The 22,475-nt window shown below is 42.5% G+C and overlaps 1 protein-coding gene across 2 annotated transcripts in view; it reads left to right on the top strand.

Annotated features, from left to right (window-relative positions):
- ntm (neurotrimin) overlaps positions 1-22,475 on the top strand; it is a gene marked incomplete at both ends in the record, with an annotated part of 870,443 nt that overhangs the window by 778,813 nt on the left and 69,155 nt on the right. For both annotated transcript variants that reach the window (XM_083648584.1, XM_083648583.1), the window contains one exon: positions 19,684-19,809. In XM_083648584.1, coding sequence (XP_083504710.1) covers positions 19,684-19,809 — 126 coding nt within the window. The remainder of the gene's footprint in view (positions 1-19,683; positions 19,810-22,475) is intronic.

Raw genomic sequence — 22,475 nt, 5'->3', positions numbered from 1 at the left:
CTCTCTCTCTTCCCTCTCTCGTCCGCCCCCCTCTCTCTCTCTCGCTCTCTCTCTCCCCCCTCTCTCTTTTCTCTCTCTCTGTTTCTCTCCTTGCTCTCAGCAAGAAAGAAGCTGGTGTGTGATGGCAGTGACGCTGTGGCTTTTAAGGGGAGTGATCTCACCTTGTGAATCTTATATGGGCATAAACACGCCTATGGATGTTTGCGCCGAGATGCACTGAGATGACGTGAAGCGCAGCGGGCCGACACGCCCACAATTAGGGCTTTGCGCAGCGCTATTCCAGCGCAAAACGGGCGCTAACGCAAAATTACCGCCGTTGCGAAGATAGGGCCCATAGCCTTTGTTCACACCTGGTGCTTAACATAAGCAGAACTGAAGCTTGAGGCAGGCTCAAGCTGAGCTGACGCTTAACCGTTCACACAAGAAGCCTTCTCTTTTCCTCAGCACCTCACTCGGCGAGCCTGAACCCGCCCACAACTCCCATTGACTTCATGCCTGGCAGCTTCACGTGTCATGCTTGGAAAATAGGGCTGAATCCCGAATGATCGTTGAGCGTCCATTGAGCGTGCCTTGAGTAAGGCACGCAGCCGTTCACACCAGCCGCGCTGGTGTGAACGGCTTCGCCTGTTAACAAGGATGCTGAAATGAAACTTGTGGGTTCAGTGTAGGTTGAGCTTAGGTTGAGCCTTGCTTCGGCGTATGGTGTGAACAGGCTGTAACATACATGTCTTTGGTGCATGGTGGGAGGAAACCAGACCACCCGGAGGAAATCCACAAGAACACGGGGAGAACATGCAAACTCCACAGACAAAGGACCTGGGACAGACCGGGGTTCGAACCCGGGACCTTCTTGCTGTGAGACTACAGTGCTAACCATTGAGCAACCGTGCCATAGTAATAGTATTATATTAAAAAATATGCTCTACAGTGGACAGTCATGGTAATAGTATTATGCTCTACAGTTGACAGTTCCGAAAAACGTAAGAGAGCTGTAGTAGCTGTGTCAATAATTATATAAAGTTTTTTATTTAAATGTATTGTTTTTCTAAGTTCTCATTGACACCTACCTCTTTGTTTGCTATTGTCATAAGTTATGTTGTTGTTGTTGTTGTTGTTGTTGCTGTCATTGATATTGATGTTGCTGCTGTAACACCAGAATTTCCCCTCAGCGATAAATAAAGTTTATGGTGGCTGACAGACATCCCGATTTCTTTGGTTATTCTCTGGTACTAATTATTTTGGCATGGAATAGCGATGGGTTAATGAAACAAGCAACCTATTTTGATTTGACGAGATACTGTAATGTCTGAACTAGACTACCCAGTTATTGTAATGTATTATTTTTTCCTGAATATGAACATGATAGACAGAGAACAGCAACAGTTTGGGCACAATGTTGAGAGTTAAAGGGTGTGTGTGTGTGTGTGTGTGTGTGTGTGTGTGTGTGTGTGTGTGTGTGTGTGTGTGTGTGTGTGTTCACAACATACAGTACATGTATAAATACTTGGGTATTATTATTGATCAAAACTTGTCTTTTAAATGACACATTGAAGAACTTGTTTCCTGTTGTTAGCTTTCTTTTTTCTTTCTTTTTTTGTAGAAATAAAGCCTCTCTTTTTTTACCCTTATTGGACTATGGCATCTGCTTTTTATTTACCTGGCACCTGACCAGTACCTAAATAAGTTGGATACTGTATACCATTGTGCTTTATGTTTTATTACTGGCTGTGGCAATCTTGTGCACCACTGTACTCTGTACAATACTGCTCAGTGTCCATCTCTGTATGCCCGCAGACATTCACATTGGTTAGCTTATATACAAATTTCTCCTTAGGCTGCTTCCTCCTTACTGTATCTGTGTTTATACACTCTACAGATGTTAGTCCCCAGAGTTAGAACTGAAATGATCAGAGCTGACTACTTTGGGTCGATTTAAATCTGTTTGAAAGGATTGAGAAAATAGTACTCTCGATCAATGTAATTCCCCCAAAAATGTTAGTGAAATTGTTGTTCTCCCGTGTGTGACAGTTGTATTTCTCTGTTTGTATTGCTTGTGTTTTGTTGTAACAATGTTTTTTTGCTGCTCTCTTGGCCAAGTCGCTCTTGGAAAAGAGATGTTGTAGCTCAACAAGACTTTTACCTGCTTAAATCAAGGATATTGATGGATTGATTGATATTTTGTGTGTGTGTGTGTCCCAAAAGTAGAGACTAGAGTGCATTTAAAATCAGCTTAATTGGCAGACGTTAACACATAGAGTGAATTGGTCTCAAACACGCTGCACAAGTCCTACATGTAGCTCTGTGCTATGATGTTAAGACCCCCCCCGATGCTCTAAGATCAGAGACCACAGTGCTTTCCAAAACAGAGCACCTCTCAGAGAGCAGGTTGAATGAATTATTTATGGGGTATTTTACACCACTGTTTCGTTTCATACGCCCTTAACACATAATTGCGGTTGATTTCAACCTCGCTGTTATGCCCTGTTATGCTGTAACCTAGCTCTTATTTTTCTGGTTTTGCCATCATGGCAATTGATTCTGTTCAAAATGTAATCACTTACCTCCATTATTAAAACACGTCTTTTCAACACAGCAACACCCACACTGGAGAAAAAATATCAATTTCAGTTATGCAAATGTGTTGATTGTTTTTTTATTATTATTATCTTAATTGGACTGATTGATTGAGATACTTAATATGGTACAAATCCACGGTTAGTTGTTTCTCGTGCAAACAAATATCAGTCAAGAAGATTTTTAAACAAAAGCCGTAGGCTACAGTGGCTGAAAATGATTTCAGTTTAGTTTCCCATAGAATAGACACCACCGAGTGAAACTTTGGAGGTGAAAGGGTGAGAGAGATGCCTATATCCACCTATGTATGCCCCGTCGCCTTTGCACCTTGTTTTCACTGGGGATGGAAAAGTGAATCCTGATGGGACAGTGAATGCCTGGTTTTCATTTGACAACCCTGAACTCTCTCTGATGAAGACACTGTCCCTTGGAACTGTTAGTCTGCACCTATTAAATCAAATGAATTCCCAGTGAATCGAGTGCTCCAGGTCCTTTTTGGGTTTACCCATTTATTAATACTGTCCTGAGAGCACCGACCTCCCTTAACCCTGAACTCTCTCTTTACTAATAGGCTATTCATGATGACAATAATGATGACAATTATTATTACCATTGACACTTAAGCAGGGTTGAAGAAGATATTGAAGAGGAGAGCTTCTATAATTCTATAAGCAAACTTTTCAGACTTACACACGTCTGAACTTCCATCCATGGCTTTTTGTTAAAAAGTCAATGCTATCCCTGTGGATTATTATCTTTTATCTTTTTTAGATTGACTAGCTTCTTGATCTTTGCCTTAGACAATTTCATCTGGTCTTTTTTTTGGTGAACTGCAAAGATGAAAATGGCATAGTGAATGCTACAATCCATGTATGCGGGTTTATACTCCTGCAACCATCTCTCTTTACCTTGGGGCAGCACTCTCAATGGACTCGGTAATATTTGCGATCCCAATTCTTGAACAGATATCCTTTTGTGATTCGAGAGGCAATTTGCTCTGTGTTCATCCAGCACTATTCCAATATAATTTCATATAGTTTTGCACAAAGGAGCCTGGGTTTTTTAGAAAACATTTTGTCTGACATACTTTTGGTTTGCTTCCTAGAAGCTGGCTTGTATTGATGTGAAATGCAAGAGCTCTGTTAGCATGGGGTTTCTGTTGCATTTGGACCTTATGGGATTGAAAACACCAAAAAAACCAAATTCATTCAAGGTGCAATGTGCTCCCCAAAACCTGGCTGCTGGCCGGCTCCATCTCTTAACTTCTATACTGTATACAGTACTTTTCCATCATACTGTGGAGTGATGGAGCTATACTGTATACCATACATGGGCAACATACGGCCCGCGGGCCCCCTGTGTGGCCCGCGATGGAATTGCAAATTTTTTTTTTTTACAGTGCACCTGAACGCAACATGCAAGATACCCGCTGAATAAGTGTCCAAATGTTCATGTCATTCTGGCCAATACTCTTCTGTTATAGCATTTCAGTCTGGAATATGGAATATCTTTCAATAATATTTATGACTAAAAGGCTAAAAGTAATCTCATGTGTAAGAAATGACTGTTCTACATTGAAGTAGAAATTTAAATAATTAACTTGTTGGTTTTGGATTTATTTAGCTTCAAGAGTGCATTTTTGTTCTTGTGTGACCCTCAACACAGGCTTTGAGAATCCCGGGCGACTTACTGATACTTATGCTTAAATTAACCCACTCATATTCTGGTTTATTTCAAGAAAAACATTTCGGCTAGTGGAAATTCTAATTGGCTGGTAACTTTAAAATCTAGCAGCCATATTGGCAGGTGGTGAAAAAAGTAAATTTCAAGCCCTGCAGGAAGAGCAGGTGGTGACATAGGAGTGAGTGAGAAAAGGATCAAATATTGGTGGTTAAGACTGAATAATGACATCACAACTGTTAATTTAAAATGAGTTATTCCTCTAAACCTTGCTTCAAATGCCCAAATTTTTTCGCGCTGGCGCCGTTCAGCCCTCAGCAAAAACTGGTAGCGAGGACATTTTTTTGTGGCCCTCTCTATCATCAAAGTTGCCCATACATGGGTTATGGCATGACAATATTTGTTCGGCCCCCGGCAACAATCTGGGTTTCTCATGTGGCCCCCCATGAAAAATAGTTGCCCACCCCTGCTGTATACAGTACATTTTCATCATACTGTGGAGTGATGGAGCTATACTGTATACAGAACCTTTTCATCATACTGTGGAGTGATGGAGCTATACTGTATACAGAACCTTTTCATCATACTGTGGAGTGATGGAGCTATACTGTATACAGAACCTTTTCATCATACTGTGGAGTGATGGAGCTATACTGTATACAGAACCTTTCCATCATACTGTGGAGTGATGGAGCTATACTGTATAGAGAACCTTTTCATCATACTGTGGAGTGATGGAGCTATACTGTATACAGAACCTTTTCATCATACTGTGGAGTGATGGAGCTATACTGTATACAGAACCTTTCCATCATACTGTGGAGTGATGGAGCTATACTGTATAGCAGGGGTGCCCAATACGTCGATCGCGAAGGTAGTGTGGTCGATCGCATGGCATTGAGGGGAAGATTTTTTTTTTTTTTTTTTTTTTTTTTTTTACTGTTTTTCCACTGTTTCCACTGTTTTTCCACTGTTTTTCCACTGTTCCACTGTTTTCCACTGTATACTCAGTGTATATATATATAAATAAATATGTTTGGTAGATCACTTTGACTTGGTCATTTTAAAAGTAGCTCCCAAGCTGAAAAAGTGTGGGCACCCCTGCTGTATAGAGAACCTTTTCATCATACTGTGGAGTGATGGAGCTATACTGTATACAGAACCTTTTCATCATACTGTGGAGTGATGGAGCTATACTGTATACAGAACCTTTCCATCATACTGTGGAGTGATGGAGCTATACTGTATACAGAACCTTTTCATCATACTGTGGAGTGATGGAGCTATACTGTATACAGAACCTTTCCATCATACTGTGGAGTGATGGGCCACATTTACAATGTTAACTTTGGTAGCAGTTGTTTTTGTTATAGTATTGAGTCGGTACATCTAAATATACATCTAATTGGGCTTATTGCAGGCTTGACTTGACAATGCATAATGAGGTCTATTGCAGTGCGTCTATTGCATGAACAAGGAGTAGTGTATTACCTCCTCAAAGCATGGGCATGGAAATGAAATACATATAGGCAATAAATCAGAATGTGAACAATGGCTGCTTAACTGCTGGTAAACTTGTTGGCAGTGTGATTCTATTTTGATCTGCAAAGTAACTTTTCTGTTCAGGACTGTGTGGGAATGCTTGGGTGGGCAAAGGAGCAAGGTTGGGCAGTTCACTTCAATGAGACCAGATGGCGTCTTGTTTCTCACAGCAGGTGAGACTGTGTTGTAAACAAATGATCACACCCCATTGGGAGATTTCTTTTTTACTTGTTTGAAGGAACATTTCAAGGCTTAGTAATCAACTAAATGGCCTGTTAATGTGGATAATGTACCAAGTGACCCAATATGTAAAAAAAAAAAAAAAAAAACTCAGCTTTGAAGCCGATTCACTTTAATAATTATGGCTATGTGTATGCTACTTGGCCAGGTTAGCTCAATCAGTGCATATAACATGGTGGTGGTGGTGGTGGTGGTAGTAGCTAGCTACAGTACAGTAACAGGCAGTCCTAAGGCATCTTGGCTAGCTTGCTAATTCAGAAATGTAAATGTTATATTCAACTACTGTTGAGTAAAATTAAAGTAAGTAAATTAAGTAAAATTTATTTTGTTTTTGGAAAATGAATGGCAATTAAACGAAAGGAACGATTAAAGGAACAAAACGAAACAGAGACAGACAAGACCGTCTTTATTGTCACAAATCACCACACCGCATGCACACACGTGTCGGCAGTGGCACACACACACATGCTGAGTGGCACCGTGAAATTCGTTCTCTACATGTATCCCATCAATGCATGTCCTCCCTCCGCGGGGGGCAGCCAGGAGCAATGGGCAGCTTTCAGTGTCCAGCGCCCGGGGACCAACTTCAGTTCTTGGTCGTCGCTGGTCAGGTGACAATGTTTTTAGTGGGGGTCCATACTGATGTTGTATGGAGGAACCCCAGGGGAGCATGGGGAGACCATGCAAACTCCACACAGAACGGCAATTCTTTTCACCCACCTGCATGGGCATTAGGCACCGAAGGCACTGGGCATTATTGTCTCATAAATGAATGCTACCAGTAAGCACAAATATCAAACCGTTACTTCTGTGAATGGTTCCACCGCTGCACACACAGCAGTTGCTTCAAATCAGCCTTCAGCAGGAAGGAAGCTCTTAAAGTGTTCAGTGGACTGGTAAAACTGAGCAAATATTCTGACAGGGCAGTGAGCTCCTGGATCCCTATAGCTGCCTCTTCCACTCACGCCTCATGCACATCATGAAACGCTCGGCGGCATGCCTCCTGTGAAAGCCTCTTTGACGCTGCAGCTTGATAGGCTGTCTTTCTCTATTTCCACGTCTGGTCCATTTCAACCTCGCGCCCCCTGCCGCAGGAACCGCCCAGCGTTTCGCTGTCGCAGACTAGAGGCGGCTTGTCTCTGAGCGGCTTAACGCTCGCGGGGCGGAACTAGGGCGGGACCTTTCGTTAAGCTACCCAATGACAGCTCTTCCTACACATTTCGTCCCCCCACCCTTCTGTGTACATCTACCTGAAAACGTTTCTACAGCTCCAAGCTGGAAGCTGGTTTCCACGCCCACAAAACACTGCGGCACAGCGGAAAAGCGATTTTGCCATTGTAGATGTGCACGAGGCGTCAGCGTGTGTGTCATCATGGCAAAATGTGGTCCTAGTGACACCTAGGGGCCTTTTTAACAGCAGCCATTTTGTGTCTAAAAGGCAGGGTAAACACAGGTGCAACCAAAACATTAATGAGTGGCCCAGCACTGGATCACCTAAATGGATTGGAAGTTGGCAACCCTCATTAATGTTTGGTTGCAGCTGTGTTTACTCTGCCTTTTGGACACAAAATGGCTGCTGTGAAAAAGGCCCATTGTAGCGGGAATGAACACAGAAGGGGTTTTGAGCACTTTGCCAGCCATTTAATCAGGGGTGAAAGTGGATTGAAATTCTTGCTGGTACTACTACCACAACCTTCATCGGATCATTGTTCTTGTCCAGCCCCAGCTTCATGCGTCCCTGAATGCACGCATATATTTTTTAACGCCTGTATGGTGTAAAAATTAGAAACATGTGACATCATGTCTAATCTATAGCAAATTATTTATTTAAATGGTACAAGTTACTAATCTGTATAGTGTGGCACACTTATTCTTGTGCTTTAAGTAACCATTGTCCAATGGTAAAGTATAAGGTCGAAAATGAATTGTGCAAAGGACAAATAATATGAAAATTAATAAGCAAGAACATGAAAATGGATTAAAAAAAGGCCAATTTTAAATTGCATTTTGCAAATCATCAGCATTAATTCATCTTTCGTCTTTCATTTGTCAATTTAATTAACAGTTGTATTATTAAATGGCTAATTTATAAGCATTTTTATTGATAGGTTTATAAATAGTTTTATTAATGGCTGATTTACATTAAAAGCATTTTTATGCCTCCGCCGACGATAGCCAGAGGCCGGAGGCATTATGGATCCGGGTTGTCCGTCCGTACGTACGTCCGTCCGTCCGTCCGTCCGATGTTTGTTAACGCGATATCTGAGGAACGCCTGGACGGAATTTCATCAAATTTGCCTCAAACATCGACTTAGACTCAAGGATGATCTGATTAGATTTTGGTGGTCAAAGGTCAAAGGTCAAGGTCACTGTGACCTCTCGAACGCCATTTTCAAGTTTGTTAACGCGATATCTCAGGAATGCCTTGACGGAATTTCATCAAACTTGTCTCAAACATTGACTTGGACTCAAGGATGAACTGATTAGATTTTGGTGGTCAAAGGTCAAAGGTCAAGGTCACTGTGACCTCTTGAACGCCATTTTCAAGCTTGTTAACGCGATATCTCATGAATACCTTGACGGAATTTCATCAAATTTGCCTCAAACATCTACTTAGACTCAAGGATGAACTGATTAGATTTTGGTGGTCAAAAGTCAAAGGTCAAGGTCACTGTGACCTCTCAAACGCCATTTTCAAGCTTGTTAACGTGATATCTCAGGATGACGGAATTTAATCAAACTTGTCTCAAACATCGACTTGGACTCAAGGATGAACTGATTAGATTTTGCTGGTCAAAGGTCAAGGTCACTGTGACCTCTCAAACGCCATTTTCCAGCTTGTTAACGCGATATCTCACGAATGCCTTGATGGAATTTCATCAAATTTGCCTCAAACATCGCCTTAGACTCAAGGATGATCTGATTAGATTTTGGTGGTCAAAGGTCAAAGGTCAAGGTGAGCTCTCGAACGCCATTTTCAAGCTTGTTAACGCGATATCTCAGGAATGCCTTGACGGAATTTAATCAAACTTGTCTCAAACATCGACTTGGACTCAAGGATGAACTGATTACATTTTGGTGGTCAAAGTTCAAGGTCACTGTGACCGCTCACACACCCAATTTCCAAGCTCTGTAACGCAAGATCACAGGAGCGCCTTGACGGAATCTCTTCCAATTGGCCTCAAATGGCGATTTGGACTCCAGAATGAACTAATGGCGGAGGCATAAGTCCGCGTTGCGGTCGTTCTAGTTTTCTTTCTGGAACTGGCAGGTGAATATGTAGCCTACAGTAACCAAATGACTGAGAATTACTGCTTGGATAAAGCCTTTTGATAAAGATTGTGCACAGAAGAAATCCATGCAGTCAGCAGAGAAACCCTCCAAGGCAAAAGATTCCCAGAAGGAATCAAAGAACTGAAATATAGACACCGAATTGGGCAGACAATCAAATTCCATCACCTTGAAAACAACCCTGGGTGAATGATGAACCAGGACTTTTGCGCATCGGAGGCGCCATGAAACCATGCGTAAAAGCACCCCCCTCTCTCCCTATCCCCTCCTCTCTCTATACTGTATATATCTCACTCTATCTATTTATCTATCTATCTATCTCCCTGTCCCCCCTCTCTCTCTGATGTCATCGGTCAATGCATGTAAAAGCAACTGCCAATTAACCAATAATTAAGCTGATGCGTCTTTGCGCAACAGAAGCCTCCATTAAAATGTTGAAATCTGAAGTGTCAGTGTCTCCATAATTACAAAGATAATGAACATTGCTGAAAACTATGACCATTAATGGTGAAAGGACTTACATGGTTTCATGAAGGCACACAAAGGGTAAGTCCACTTTAGGCTTCTCACTGCACACTGCACAGTCAATTAACAACATGTGCTCCCAAAGCGCTGCCATGCAATGTCCATGGATCTGACATCATGCTGGGAACGGGACTGGCTTTTGTAGAATTTAGAAGCAATGCATAAGAAAACTAACTGTTGTTTATGTTGACATAACATCAGCAGATGTGTTTCCTTCTTGGAAATGCGATCGTGACGGCTTCTGTTCTGTGGGTTTTGATTGACAGGCAGCTGCTGTGTCACTCTGTCTCTCCCCTCTTAAAGTCCCTGGAAACCAGAAATATTTTTTTATTATTTAGCATTTTGAGTTCATCACATCACAGGAACCTATGTTAATAAGCCACCAGCCAAATTTGAACGATGATGAACGTCGCAAAGTATATAAATTTAGGTTTGACAGTCATGGCAAAAGTCATGAGAATCGATTAGATTTTAGAATGTATTTTCTCCCGCGGACTGTGTGGGCGTGTCCCGTCTGCAGCAGGTCTTTTCCTCTCTCTCTCTCTCTCTCTCTCTCTCTCTCTCTCTCTCGGAGGAGACTGCTCGGAGGAGACCAGAGAGAGAGAGAGAAGGAAAGAGAGATGGAGTGTGTGTGTGTGTGTTCGCGCATTGCTCGGCGAACACACTCGCACAGCGGCGAGTGTGATTCGATTAAATCTTATGACGTGATAAGATCATGCATTTTAGCACCGCGCGCTCCGCTCTCTTCAATGAGGAAATGGAAATCCAGACCTTGTAGAAAAGTGTTGATTTTTGGGGTTAGGGTTGAAAGTAATTCTCTCTTTTCTGAGGCACACAATTACTCACATAAGACCCTAAATTTAATAGTTAGAAGTGGATTTTTTTTGTGGATTTTGGTTTCCAGGGACTTTAAGGGTGCGGCGTTCAGGCACGGAATCTTTTACCGGAGCGAAGCACCGGATCGTTCAGGTCCACTTTCACCAGTGCGTTTAATATGTCTGTCTGTCTGTCTACCTGTCTGTTTGTCTGTCTGTGGACAGATTTTGGTGAACACAATAGCGTCACAATCGTGCAAGATGCAGTCATGAAACCTTACATGTGTGTAGTTCAGATCGCAATGAAGGCAGAGTTCCAACTTCAAAGATGGGCGTGGTGTTCTAGTCTCTTGAAACAGACACGTTGGCTCCCGCAATTTGCAAATGCTCCCACCTACCTGTCTGTACTTCAAAACGTACCTGGCATCACCAGGCTCTCTGTCAAAGGAGAAGAGCCTGGTGCCCATTAGTGGCAGTCAGCGGTCTTCCCCTCAAAGACCCGCCCGCAGTAGTCTCTTAGAACAGACGAGTTGGCTTCCGCAATTTTCAAATGCTTCCGCAATACCGTCTGTACTTCGTGGGGGAGAATCATGCACCAACCGGAATGGGAAGTAGAAAGGCGGGTTTTCCGCTCATTAGTCCAATCAGAATCGCAGAAAGGCGGGTCTTCCGCTCATTAGTCCAATCAGAATCCAATATGCCGCATTTTTCGTGGACACACGTGTCGTGATTGGTCGGATTCCGTCGAACTTCATTCCTGTCTGAAGGTTTTTTTCCCAACTTCCTTGTGCATGTTCTGGGGGTGTAACGTATAGACTGTATAGCTGCATTCGCCGGATGTAGATGAGACAGTCTGTTTTAAGAGACTACGCCCGCAGTGGTGTTTCCTCTTTGTCCCCCATAGAAAGATAAGTAGTTAGTTTTATGAGTTTATAAGTTTTATATGGTCTTAGTTCATTTTACTTTTTATAGCTAAATAGCAAGATAACGCACATCACATTTATTTACCTTCAGCGCCGACGCTAGGTGCACGCGCATCACGTGCTGTGTGTAGGCCACCAAGTGCCAGGAGGGGCATCATCCCAGGCAAGAATTACACCACGGTCAGACAGTGCCTGGATGCCCCACAGTGTGGGTTTAATGTCGCGGGGTCACCCCTATGTTCCCACAGCCCAATGTTCCCACAGCCCTATGCTCCCACATTTTGGGTTAGGGTTGGGTTAGGGTTAGGGTTAGGGTTAGGGTTGGGTTAGGGTTAGGGATATGGTTAGGGTTAGGGCTGTGGGAACATAGGCACGCTCCCAATGTCGCTTCTAAAATTAACTATCTGCACAGCCAGTTTGGCATTCCCTGTTTTGAACTGGCCACAGTGCCCTTAAAAGAAAGTTGTACTACTACATGCAACCCAGTGAATAAAGAAACTCACGTTTCCCTCAGTCATCAGCAGCAGTAGCTTGTCTGTGTGAGGTGTTCCCTCAGTCATCAGCAGCAGTAGCTTGTCTGTGTGAGGTGTTCCCTCAGTCATCAGCAGCAGTAGCTTGTCTGTGTGAGGTGTTCCCTCAGTCCTCAGCAGCAGTAGCTTGTCTGTGTGAGGTGTTCCCTCAGTCATCAGCAGCAGTAGCTTGTCTGTGTGAGGTGTTCCCTCAGTCCTCAGCAGCAGTAGCTTGTCTGTGTGAGGTGTTCCCTCAGTCATCAGCAGCAGTAGCTTGTCTGTGTGAGGTGTTCCCTCAGTCATCAGCAGCAGTAGCTTGTCTGTGTGAGGTGTTCCCTCAGTCATCAGCAGCAGTAGCTTGTCTGTGTGAGGTGTTCCCTCAGTCATCAGCAGCAGTAGCTTGTCTGTGTGAGGTGTTCCCTCAGTCATCAGCAGCAGTAGCCTGTCTGTGTGAGGTGTTCCCTCAGTCATCAGCAGCAGTAGCTTGTCTGTGTGAGGTGTTCCCTCAGTCATCAGCAGCAGTAGCTTGTCTGTGTGAGGTGTTCCCTCAGTCATCAGCAGCAGTAGCTTGTCTGTGTGAGGTGTTCCCTCGGTCATCAGCAGCAGTAGCTTGTCTGTGTGAGGTGTTCCCTCAGTCATCAGCAGCAGTAGCTTGTCTGTGTGAGGTGTTCCCTCAGTCATCAGCAGCAGTAGCTTGTCTGTGTGAGGTGTTCCCTCAGTCATCAGCAGCAGTAGCTTGTCTGTGTGAGGTGTTCCCTCAGTCATCAGCAGCAGTAGCTTGTCTGTGTGAGGTGTTCCCTCAGTCCTCAGCAGCAGTAGCTTGTCTGTGTGAGGTGTTCCCTCAGTCATCAGCAGCAGTAGCTTGTCTGTGTGAGGTGTTCCCTCAGTCATCAGCAGCAGTAGCTTGTCTGTGTGAGGTGTTCCCTCAGTCATCAGCAGCAGTAGCTTGTCTGTGTGAGGTGTTCCCTCAGTCATCAGCAGCAGTAGCTTGTCTGTGTGAGGTGTTCCCTCAGTCATCAGCAGCAGTAGCTTGCACGAGGCGTTTCAGGAGCCTGGTAAATAGCAGATGCTGTGAGACGTTTAGGGGACATCTGTTTCTAGCAACAGAAAAAAAAAACAGTTACACTTACCGTACTTCGAAATTAACTTTGCAAACTCAACCATCTTACACTGCAGCACTTCATTTCTCTATTAGAATATTTATTTTCTTGTGTAAAAGGGACTGAAAAAATTACTTTAAGAAGGTTTTGGCCTATTTTTTTTACTGTTCTAGTTAGTTCTAGTGTGATATACTGTTATTTCATAGTTCTGGTTTTCTATTTGTAACAGTGATAATGAAAATATATTTCTTCAGTTTAAAAAAAGATGTAATTTGTGTTTGTCTTGGGAGGAGGGGGGGGCACCACGTACTGTAGCAATTATGCTTAGAGCACCGCCCTGTTTTCAGAGCAGAATTGTTTTTTGGTAGCCTGGTAAACCAGCCGGTCACGTAAACTCACATTTCATTTCGTTCTACCAGACCGTCCGTTGCGCGGGTGTACTTGCCTTGACAGACAACTCCTTCAGCCAATCAGCGTTGCATCCAGTCAAACCCAAATCCACTCGGGAGAATGGCAAAAAAATATTTTCTGCCGAGAAACTCCGCTGCTGCATACTCCTGTACTTGTTTAATTGTTGTTGAGTCTATTTCTGCAATAGCTGCACTTTATGGCTGTCTAAACTCGATGAACGTTGACGTTACTCGTCGAGGCGGACAAGCACGGAGGCAGCCATTATTGTTTTCCCTGATTGGCCGGTTACGATGTCAACTATGAGGCGTGTTTCTGCAAAAGCCCTCCTAGGGTTTGAGGCCAGATGGTCTGGTAGAACGAAATTAAATGTGAGTTCATGTGACTGGCTGGTTTACCAGGCTAGTTTTTTGGAGCACAAAAGTTCTGCATCCACCGGATGCACAACACAGAGTTGCCGCCGTTTGTGGTGCTACGTTTTTCGCCCCAGACTAGGTCAAAACAGAAAGGGAAACTCCGGTGAAGGCGGGACATCTGCTCATTAGTCCAATCAGTCCAAGAGTTCCCAATGGAAATAAGGGGGGTACATCCACTGAAGGTGGGCACATGTACTAATTTCTCCAATCACCTGCCTCGGTTTTGTTTACATGTGTCGTGATTGATCGAATATCATCGAACTTCCTCCGGTCTGAAGTTAGTTTTTTTTCTCCTTTGGCCAAATTTTAACAGGTACAGACTATCTATGGAACATTCAAAGACTGTGGAAGAGTTAGACTGCCTTGAGAGACTAGGTGTGGTCCGACTCCAAGCAAGGAGGCCCAAAGTAGGGGGGTAGGAAGCAGGGAAGGGACCACATCTGTTTTAATAATAATAATAATAATAATACATTTATCTTATACTGTATAGCGCTTTGCTAGATACTCAAAGTCGCTTTACAGAAACACACGAAATGAAATACTTTAATTTGATACATTCATGTAAAAAAGGTGGGGACAGTAGCTAGGGTGGAGTGAGGTTAGGAGGAGAAGGCGAGGTTGAAGAGGTGGGTCTTGAGGGCCTGTTTGAAGGATGTTATGGAGTTTGATTGACGGATGTGGATGGGGAGAGTGTTCCAGAGGGTGGGTGCGGCAACTGAGAAGGCCCTGTCGCCCCAGTTGCAGGCATCATGGCTGGTGTGATTCCATCGCAAGATAGTCTCTAGTTTATTCTTATATCAGATTATGAGTTTGTTGTGCTTTCCATTTGAGGCACGTTGAACGTTCTCACTCATTTTTCCTTTGCATGTCAAGTCAAGTCAAGTCAAGTTTATTTGTATAGCCCTAATTCACAAGCATAAAGTGCATAATGCATCTACGGCCATTAGGGTTGCACGGTATACCGGTATTAGTATGGTACCGCGGTTCCCTGCCGTTAAAAAGGATACTATACCACGTTAATTTAGTACCGATACTTAAAAAAATGTCATGGGTTGCGTCAGTGTGCGACCGTGGTGTTTGTTAGCGGAGGAGAGAGACACAGCGGCATTACAGTTGAGAGCCTGTCTCCCACCTCACGTGAAGGCAACACAGCCTTGCCTTGAACCAATGGTGACTCGTGAAAAGTGAAAAAAAGCTCGTCTCTGACTCTGTCTGCTTCATGTGGGGGCGTGTCGACTTTCCTCTCTTCCCTCTCTGCTCGCTCTCTGGCCACAGTCGTTCAGTCCTCACTACAGCACCCCGACACACAGGACAGACGCAGCGAAAATGGCAGCGGCTTCTTCTAGTCTTGCAAGCCGACCAACGCTTGTAGAAAAAGCAGATGCACGAAGCGAAATATGGAAATATTTTGCTTACGTTGCCGACAGCGAAGGCAAGCCCGTGGACACATCCAAACCAGTGTGTAAAAGGTGCTTCAACGTGACGCAAGCGAAAGGATCAAACACATCGAACCTGGCTAAACATCTTGCCGACAGGCACCCCGACCTGTTCAAAGAGTTTAAAGACCGACAGGTTAGCGAACGTGAACGATAAACATACATGCCCTCAAATAAGTCCAACGAGTATTGTGTGACAAGCGAACTTGTTTCACTGAAAAAGTTCGCTTGTCACAATAGCCTACTCGTTTACAGTGAAACACGAGGCAATGTGCTGAAGCACAGATCTCTGCCAAGGAGAAAGTCATGACATGTAACGTTTAGGGGAGGGGACATCAGATGACTGCATACCATGTACAATATTTAATAACACTATGGTCCTCAATGCCAGTGTTATTAAAGCTTTTACATGGTAAGCAGTCATCTGATCTCACCTATCCTAATATTTACAATAATCCCAATTATTAATGATATACGAATTCATTGTAAAAAACACCTAGCCTACACGTATGGGGGGGGGGGGGGGGGCTGGGAATACACCACATAATAAGCCTACATTTATGTGTGAAAATAATATATATTACTAGATTAACCATAAATCAGGCACTTCATGTTAATGAAGCTTAGGAGCTGCAAGTACAGAGTACTTTTTTTGGATAAAACAAATAGCTATAATAGTGTAGCAGCTGTGTGAAAATATATTTTATTTATATTATTTATAAGTTTAAACGGTTGACATTCCTTTAAAATATGTTTACAGGAGAGATTATGTTAATTTTACACTAGATAATAAAAGTTCTAGCATGTTCAGCGCCACACGTGGTGGCAGTACTACCAGCATGTAGTAAAATGACTACATGGCTGTGCATTACCTTGTTAAATCAATAAAATAAGTTTTAAGTTCCATGTTTTGTCCCCTCTATTTATTCCAATACTTTTCCTGATGTTTTAGTTTTTTGCCGTGGTATCGTTTCAGTATCGGTATCGAGATACTTAGGCAGGTATCGGTATCGAACTCATAATTTTGGTATCGTGACATCCCTAACGGCCATATGAAATCCACTTTATTGTTTCCAAATTCCATTTAATTTCTTCCCCAAATCCTGTTTTTTCCATTTAAATTTGAATTTAGGGGTTAGGTTCGATTATATTTTATTTTTTGATGACTTGGCTCTCTATAAGACACAGCCTCTTTGACATGTTTCTCAAAGTGAAAACCAAGACCGACCCCCCCCTCTCAAAATGCCCCAATCGAAAACTGAATTATTTCTCTAGACCCATTTACAATTATGAAATAATGTATTTGTTCCTAATTAAGCCTACTTTAGATTTGTTTTTACCAATTTCAGCCAAATTATGGAAAATTCTGCAGTATTCCATGTTTAACAGTTTATTCCATTTGTATTACAAAATTACATCTGTGTGATTGTGGAAAACAGTGGAGCTCAGATGGGCGTGGCCAGCTTGAGGTGGATCTGTGTTACTGGCACCTTTGCCAGCAGCGATTTGGCAAACACTGCTGAAATCGTACCCTAGATTGCCGGAGGCATTTTGGACAATTTTATGTTTCCCTGCTGGAAATGGGAAAAGCTTCAAAAAATGTTTTTCGTTTGAAGGATTGGATAACCAAAATGATTGGCCATCATACAAGCAATCTAAAAGTAACAGCTTTATTGTTCAAGATGTGTTTGGAATTTCTGGAATGTGTGTTCACGTGGGGCCATGATTACCAGGGGACTGCTGTTGTTAGTACTGTAGTTTGAGGTGAAATGTTGATTTGACAGATTATTCACGCAAGTTTCAAATCAGATGTGGCATCAGCAATTGCCACAAATGAATGAACGCACCCAGATAATACTAGTGCCATTTGAATTAGGCTGTAGTTGACTTACACATTCAGTGTGGGCCATATGACCCACGTCTGTAGTATGCAGAGGTGGAAAGAGTACTGACAAATCCTACTCAATCATTGTTACTTTAGTGAAAATGAACTTGAGTACAAGTAGAAGTAGTAGTCCACGAAATTACTCAAATAAGAGTAAAAAATGTAAAGTACTCAAGTAAAAGTACATTTGCGTTGCTTAAAAAATGTTTTATATTTTCCATGTGAAATGTATTATGGTAAATAATTAAATTTTTTAATTATTTACCATAATACATTTCACATATCCAGCACATGTTAACAGTGTTACCTAAGCTGTCCCTGTCTTTGTTTTATCTGTCTTGTCTTTCATACCGAACAGCTCGTTCTGACGAGGGATGCTCAGTTTGGCAATTCTCTCCTTTGCCCTATGAGCTAGAGCTGCTAGCAGGAGCAATATCACAATCACATACTGTACATCCATTTAGCTATGGCTATCAGCAGTGTCAAATGAAACTGAGATTTCTTTTCAATATTTAATTTTCAACTTTTTTGAACAACACACGAACAAGACAAACAGGCTCAGACACAGGAAAACAAAATAAAATAAAAAATAAAACATATTATTGACATTCACTATTACGTCGTGCTACCAGTCGAATAAGATGCTTACATGCTTGTAAGAGGTGTGCCTGGGATCCCACACAGGGGGTCCATGAGAAACCAGCCTGGCGAATCACCCATCGACCCCAAACTCAACGAGATCGGCTACAAACGGGTCCCAAATAGCCGAAGATTTCTTAAGTGAGTTGGTCCTCAGGAACCTACTGTAAGTCTCTCCATCCGTATAACACAGAGGTCACATTCGTCAGCCACAGTTGAAAAGAGGGTGAAGAGGGGACTTCCATTCCTTCAGGATGAGTTTGAAACTGAGATTTCTGAACCAATGTGATGATGGGGATCATTACAATTTGATCGTCTACTGTACACCTGTCTAATTCAATTGGCCAGTCTTGAACGCAAGCCACCACTTTGAGTGGCCTAAATGTGGAAGTGATTCTGGACCTGTTAGCGAGCAGTTCTAATGCTACTGTGCTGTTTTCATAGTGCGGTGTGCAAAACAAAAATCAGAATTTCCTCATTTCCTCAGTGTACATTAAAAAATACTCAAGTAGAATATCTATTATTAAAATGACTCAAGTAAGAGTAAAAGTATAGCATTATAAAAATACTTAAAAGTACGAATCCTCAAAAAAACTACTACTTTCCACCTCTGGTAGTATGAGATACTGTATCAATAATTAAGAGTGCACTGCATGACTGGCTCGCTCCTCTATAGTCCCCAATACTGTATTGCTATGTCTGTCCCCTCAAAAAAGAGAAAAAGAAAAGAAAATCACGATCAGAACTCCACTCGATCAAACCAGCAGGAATGATTAAAAACGACAGCCTGACACAACTCTGATGGCAGTAGGTGGGGTCGATTTGATAGATGACTTGAGTTTGAAGTAAAAAGTGAAATTTGCTTTATCGCCATTATAGCAAAGTCATAGGCTGAGTTCTGAATAATTCATTGTCCCATTGACTTTATAAGCAAATCATTCACTTTTTTTTATTTCCTTTTTTTTCTCTTTTACACAGGAATTCATTTTACAACATGTGGATGGTAAATATTCATCTCTCCCCCTAAACAAAAGACGGCCATGCCATCTCAAGGTGGACTTAGTCACTTGTTGAGGTGATGGTCCACTGCAGGGAATGTGTTAATGTTAAAAATAAAAATGCAATATCTGTATAAACCTTGTTCACAAACGTTGTTGCACACCTACCGTACACTTTGACTGTACACTCCCTAATATATTCATATTTAAAAATAGCCACTTTACTACATTGTACTGTATATAGCACAGTCACCACATTGTATATAGCAGTCACTGTAAAAAGAGTATTTTTTTACAAAGTATTTTTTTACAAAGTATCCTTGCCTTGACTATGTGTAACCTTCTTTCTCCTTTTTTTTTTTCTCTATATGTGTGTACTTGTGTACTCTGTGTGTACTTGAGAGCAAAGCTAACCGGAGCCCAATTCCTTGTATGTGTTTGCATACTTGGCCAATAAAGCTGATTCTGATTCTGATGTAAAGGTTACATTTGCTCAGTTTTTTGGGATACATTTTGATGTGCAGAAGTTGTGTTGCTACAAGAAAATGTGGAAAATGAACTTGTGGATTTCTGGGATTGCAAGTTATCATCGATCATCTTTTATAAATGCCACGCAGTATGGCAGTAACAACTATGCAGACCTTGGTTGAAGGTGGTCATTCAGTCTACAAGTTAATCATATCATGTCACTTTCTTTTACAGTGCCACCCAAAATCATCAACCTGTCAAAAGATCTCGTGGTAAACGAAGGCACCAATGTCACTCTGATGTGCCAAGCCAGCGGCAAGCCAGAGCCTTCGATCAGCTGGAAACTCATCTCCCCCTCAGGTACTGTAACTTGTTTGTCTCCAAGCACATTAACTATAGACGCATCTCCCTTTCGTCATCGATCCTCTCCCTGATCTGTAATAGCACATATCTTGTGCTTCCTTATCATCTTCCTCATCGTCCTTCTCTCTTACTTTCTGTGCCTCCGCCTCTCTCTCTCACCCCTCTGCCTCTCCCTCTCTCACCCCCGCTCTCTGTTTATCGCACCATCTTTGACACTGAGGCGACCTCCGGTGAATTTCTCGCTCCACTTATTACCCGCCATTACCTGTTTCCAAATTATCATTACAACGTAATTGTGCATAGGAAAATAAACTGTCCTTGTTGTAATTGGACTAATTAATTAGGATAATTAGATGGATGTAAATGTTGTGGAGGCACTTTGAATGACAGGATTAATGCCGGGAACATTAACATAGTGTGGAGCATTATGCACAGACAAGCATACCACGATTCAGAATGAGTGACTATGTCTAAAGTCGGGCATTGTACATGCTCAAGAGCATTCATTCCATTTTGCTTATCTCCAACGCAAGTCCGAAGAAACCCAAATGTTAGCTGCTATTTCTGTATCCCAGTGTGTCCATGCTTCACTTAATCAGGCAAGATGCTTGCATTCATAATGAATTACATTTTAAACCCAGAGCTTTTGTGCTTTCATCCTCGCCGTCCTTTGTGTTCCAATAGGGATCTGGGAATTGAAATGTTAATATGACAAGAGTGTGACTGACCTGTCTGTAAGGAGATAAGCAGGGAGAGGCAACATTGATGGGCTCCTATTTGCAAAATGTTACATCCTAGATGATACATTATTGTGCAGGCTTTGTTAAAGAGACTGACAAAAAAAGCTGTTGCCACTGTTGGGGAATTCTTAGGTTGGTCTTTTAGCTTGAGGGCACGGCGGCCAGCTCTAGAAACCTGAATGTTGCAGAGTGAGTGAGTCACTGAGTGATGAATTTACACTATTGGTCAGCACGTGGCACACCCATACTGTATATGGTGTGAGTAGACGCACGCGCGATCTCCCGACCGGACAGGACTCAGTTCGCTAGCCAGCCTCAGGCAGTGCTGCCTGCCCTGTAGACTGCAGCCATCCACATAAGCCAATGGGATTAAAATATCAGATGATTGATTTGTACACAGGAGAGAAAGCTACATTCAACAGCAGCAGACAAGAGTTCTGGCTAGCGTCACCATCAATGCTAACGCTAGCTGCTAGCTATTAGCTACAGATCACTAGCGGACAGGACTCTCCACACACACACACACACACACACACACACACAGACACACACACAGAAACGTTACACCACACAATTAGACGTAACAGCAAAACGACATGTGGGACCGAGTAGCTTTACTGCTGCCTGCTATAGCAGCGTCAAGCTAGCTAGAGTTGGCTAGGACAAGACAGGAAATGGAGCGGTTTTGCCTTCAAATTTAAAGCATAGATTGTGTACTTCTTGAGGAGAAATAGGAGTGTTGAGCTGTGCAGAGCAACATAAATGGTGAGAGAAGTATAATAGTATAAAATAGGGATGCACGATCAAATTTGTTGCCACGATCACTGATTGCAGATCGCCTATGAGTAACATCTGCCCAATAGCAGCTGGCCTGGTATAGCAGTATTATACTGTATGTCGTTTCCCCCCTTATAGCAGTATACCTGTATAGCAGTATTAAGTCTAACAGTTTCCATTTTACATGCATTTCATCCATCAAAGTCCTGGTTAAAAAGTATTCACATTTTATTTTTTCTGACTTCGATACTTACATGATCATATGCAAACAAAAACCCATGCATTCTATCTATGTAACGCAGCATGATTTAATGAGATGACAGGAACACATGCCTCTATCTGTTAAACCACTGTTGCTAAATAGATACACCCTCTGAAGATGTAACTTTGATCCATTTCAGTCTTGCTAGTTCAAGGTTCAATCAATGCAACTAGCTAATGTTTTAGTTCCACCCACACAACCCTTGTCTTGAAACACAGCAGATACAGTAGCCTAGATATTTCATGTTGATGTGAAGCTAGCTGTGTTTTAATGCCAACATTAGCTCGTCACCTTAAAATTACAGAGGGCACAGTGTTATGAGTTCACTCTTGCCAGTAGCCGCTGACTCGAGGCAGCTGTTTTGTGGCTAATGCTAGCAAGCTAACTACATTAAGAGCTAACATTAGCTAGCTTCAGTGAATGGGGTTTGACACTCACCACCAAACTCAGCGTGGAACTCAAGTAAACGATGTGAAAACATGACAACCCGCGGTCCTCTCGTGACAAAGACCTGCTAGGATGGCTAGTTCTCCCACAAGGTATTTTATCCTGGCATACATTACAGATGACATGTGTTGTGTCTGTCTCACACACTTTGTAATGACACCGCTGATATGTTTCAGCTACATGCGACCAACTCTGCCAAAAATGGCTCACATTTTTTACATCATCAATCAGTTTTGGCACATAAAGCAAAGCATAAATCGGAATTCTCCGATCTCATATTTAGGCTGAAAATCGGCCGATTCCGATCACTTGCCAATCAATCAATCGGTGTATCCCTAGTCTAAATAATAGAATAGTAGCCTATAAACTCATCACAGACCATCCAGCTATATACTAGATTCCACCTAGTCTTGTTTTTAAAGGAGAGAACACAGTCC

This window comes from Poromitra crassiceps (assembly GCF_964638095.1).
Source record: "Poromitra crassiceps genome assembly, chromosome: 1".
NCBI classification, from domain to species: domain Eukaryota; kingdom Metazoa; phylum Chordata; class Actinopteri; order Beryciformes; family Melamphaidae; genus Poromitra; species Poromitra crassiceps.
The sequence above is the reverse complement of the archived record's forward strand: the minus strand, read 5'-3'. Positions and strand labels throughout refer to the sequence as shown.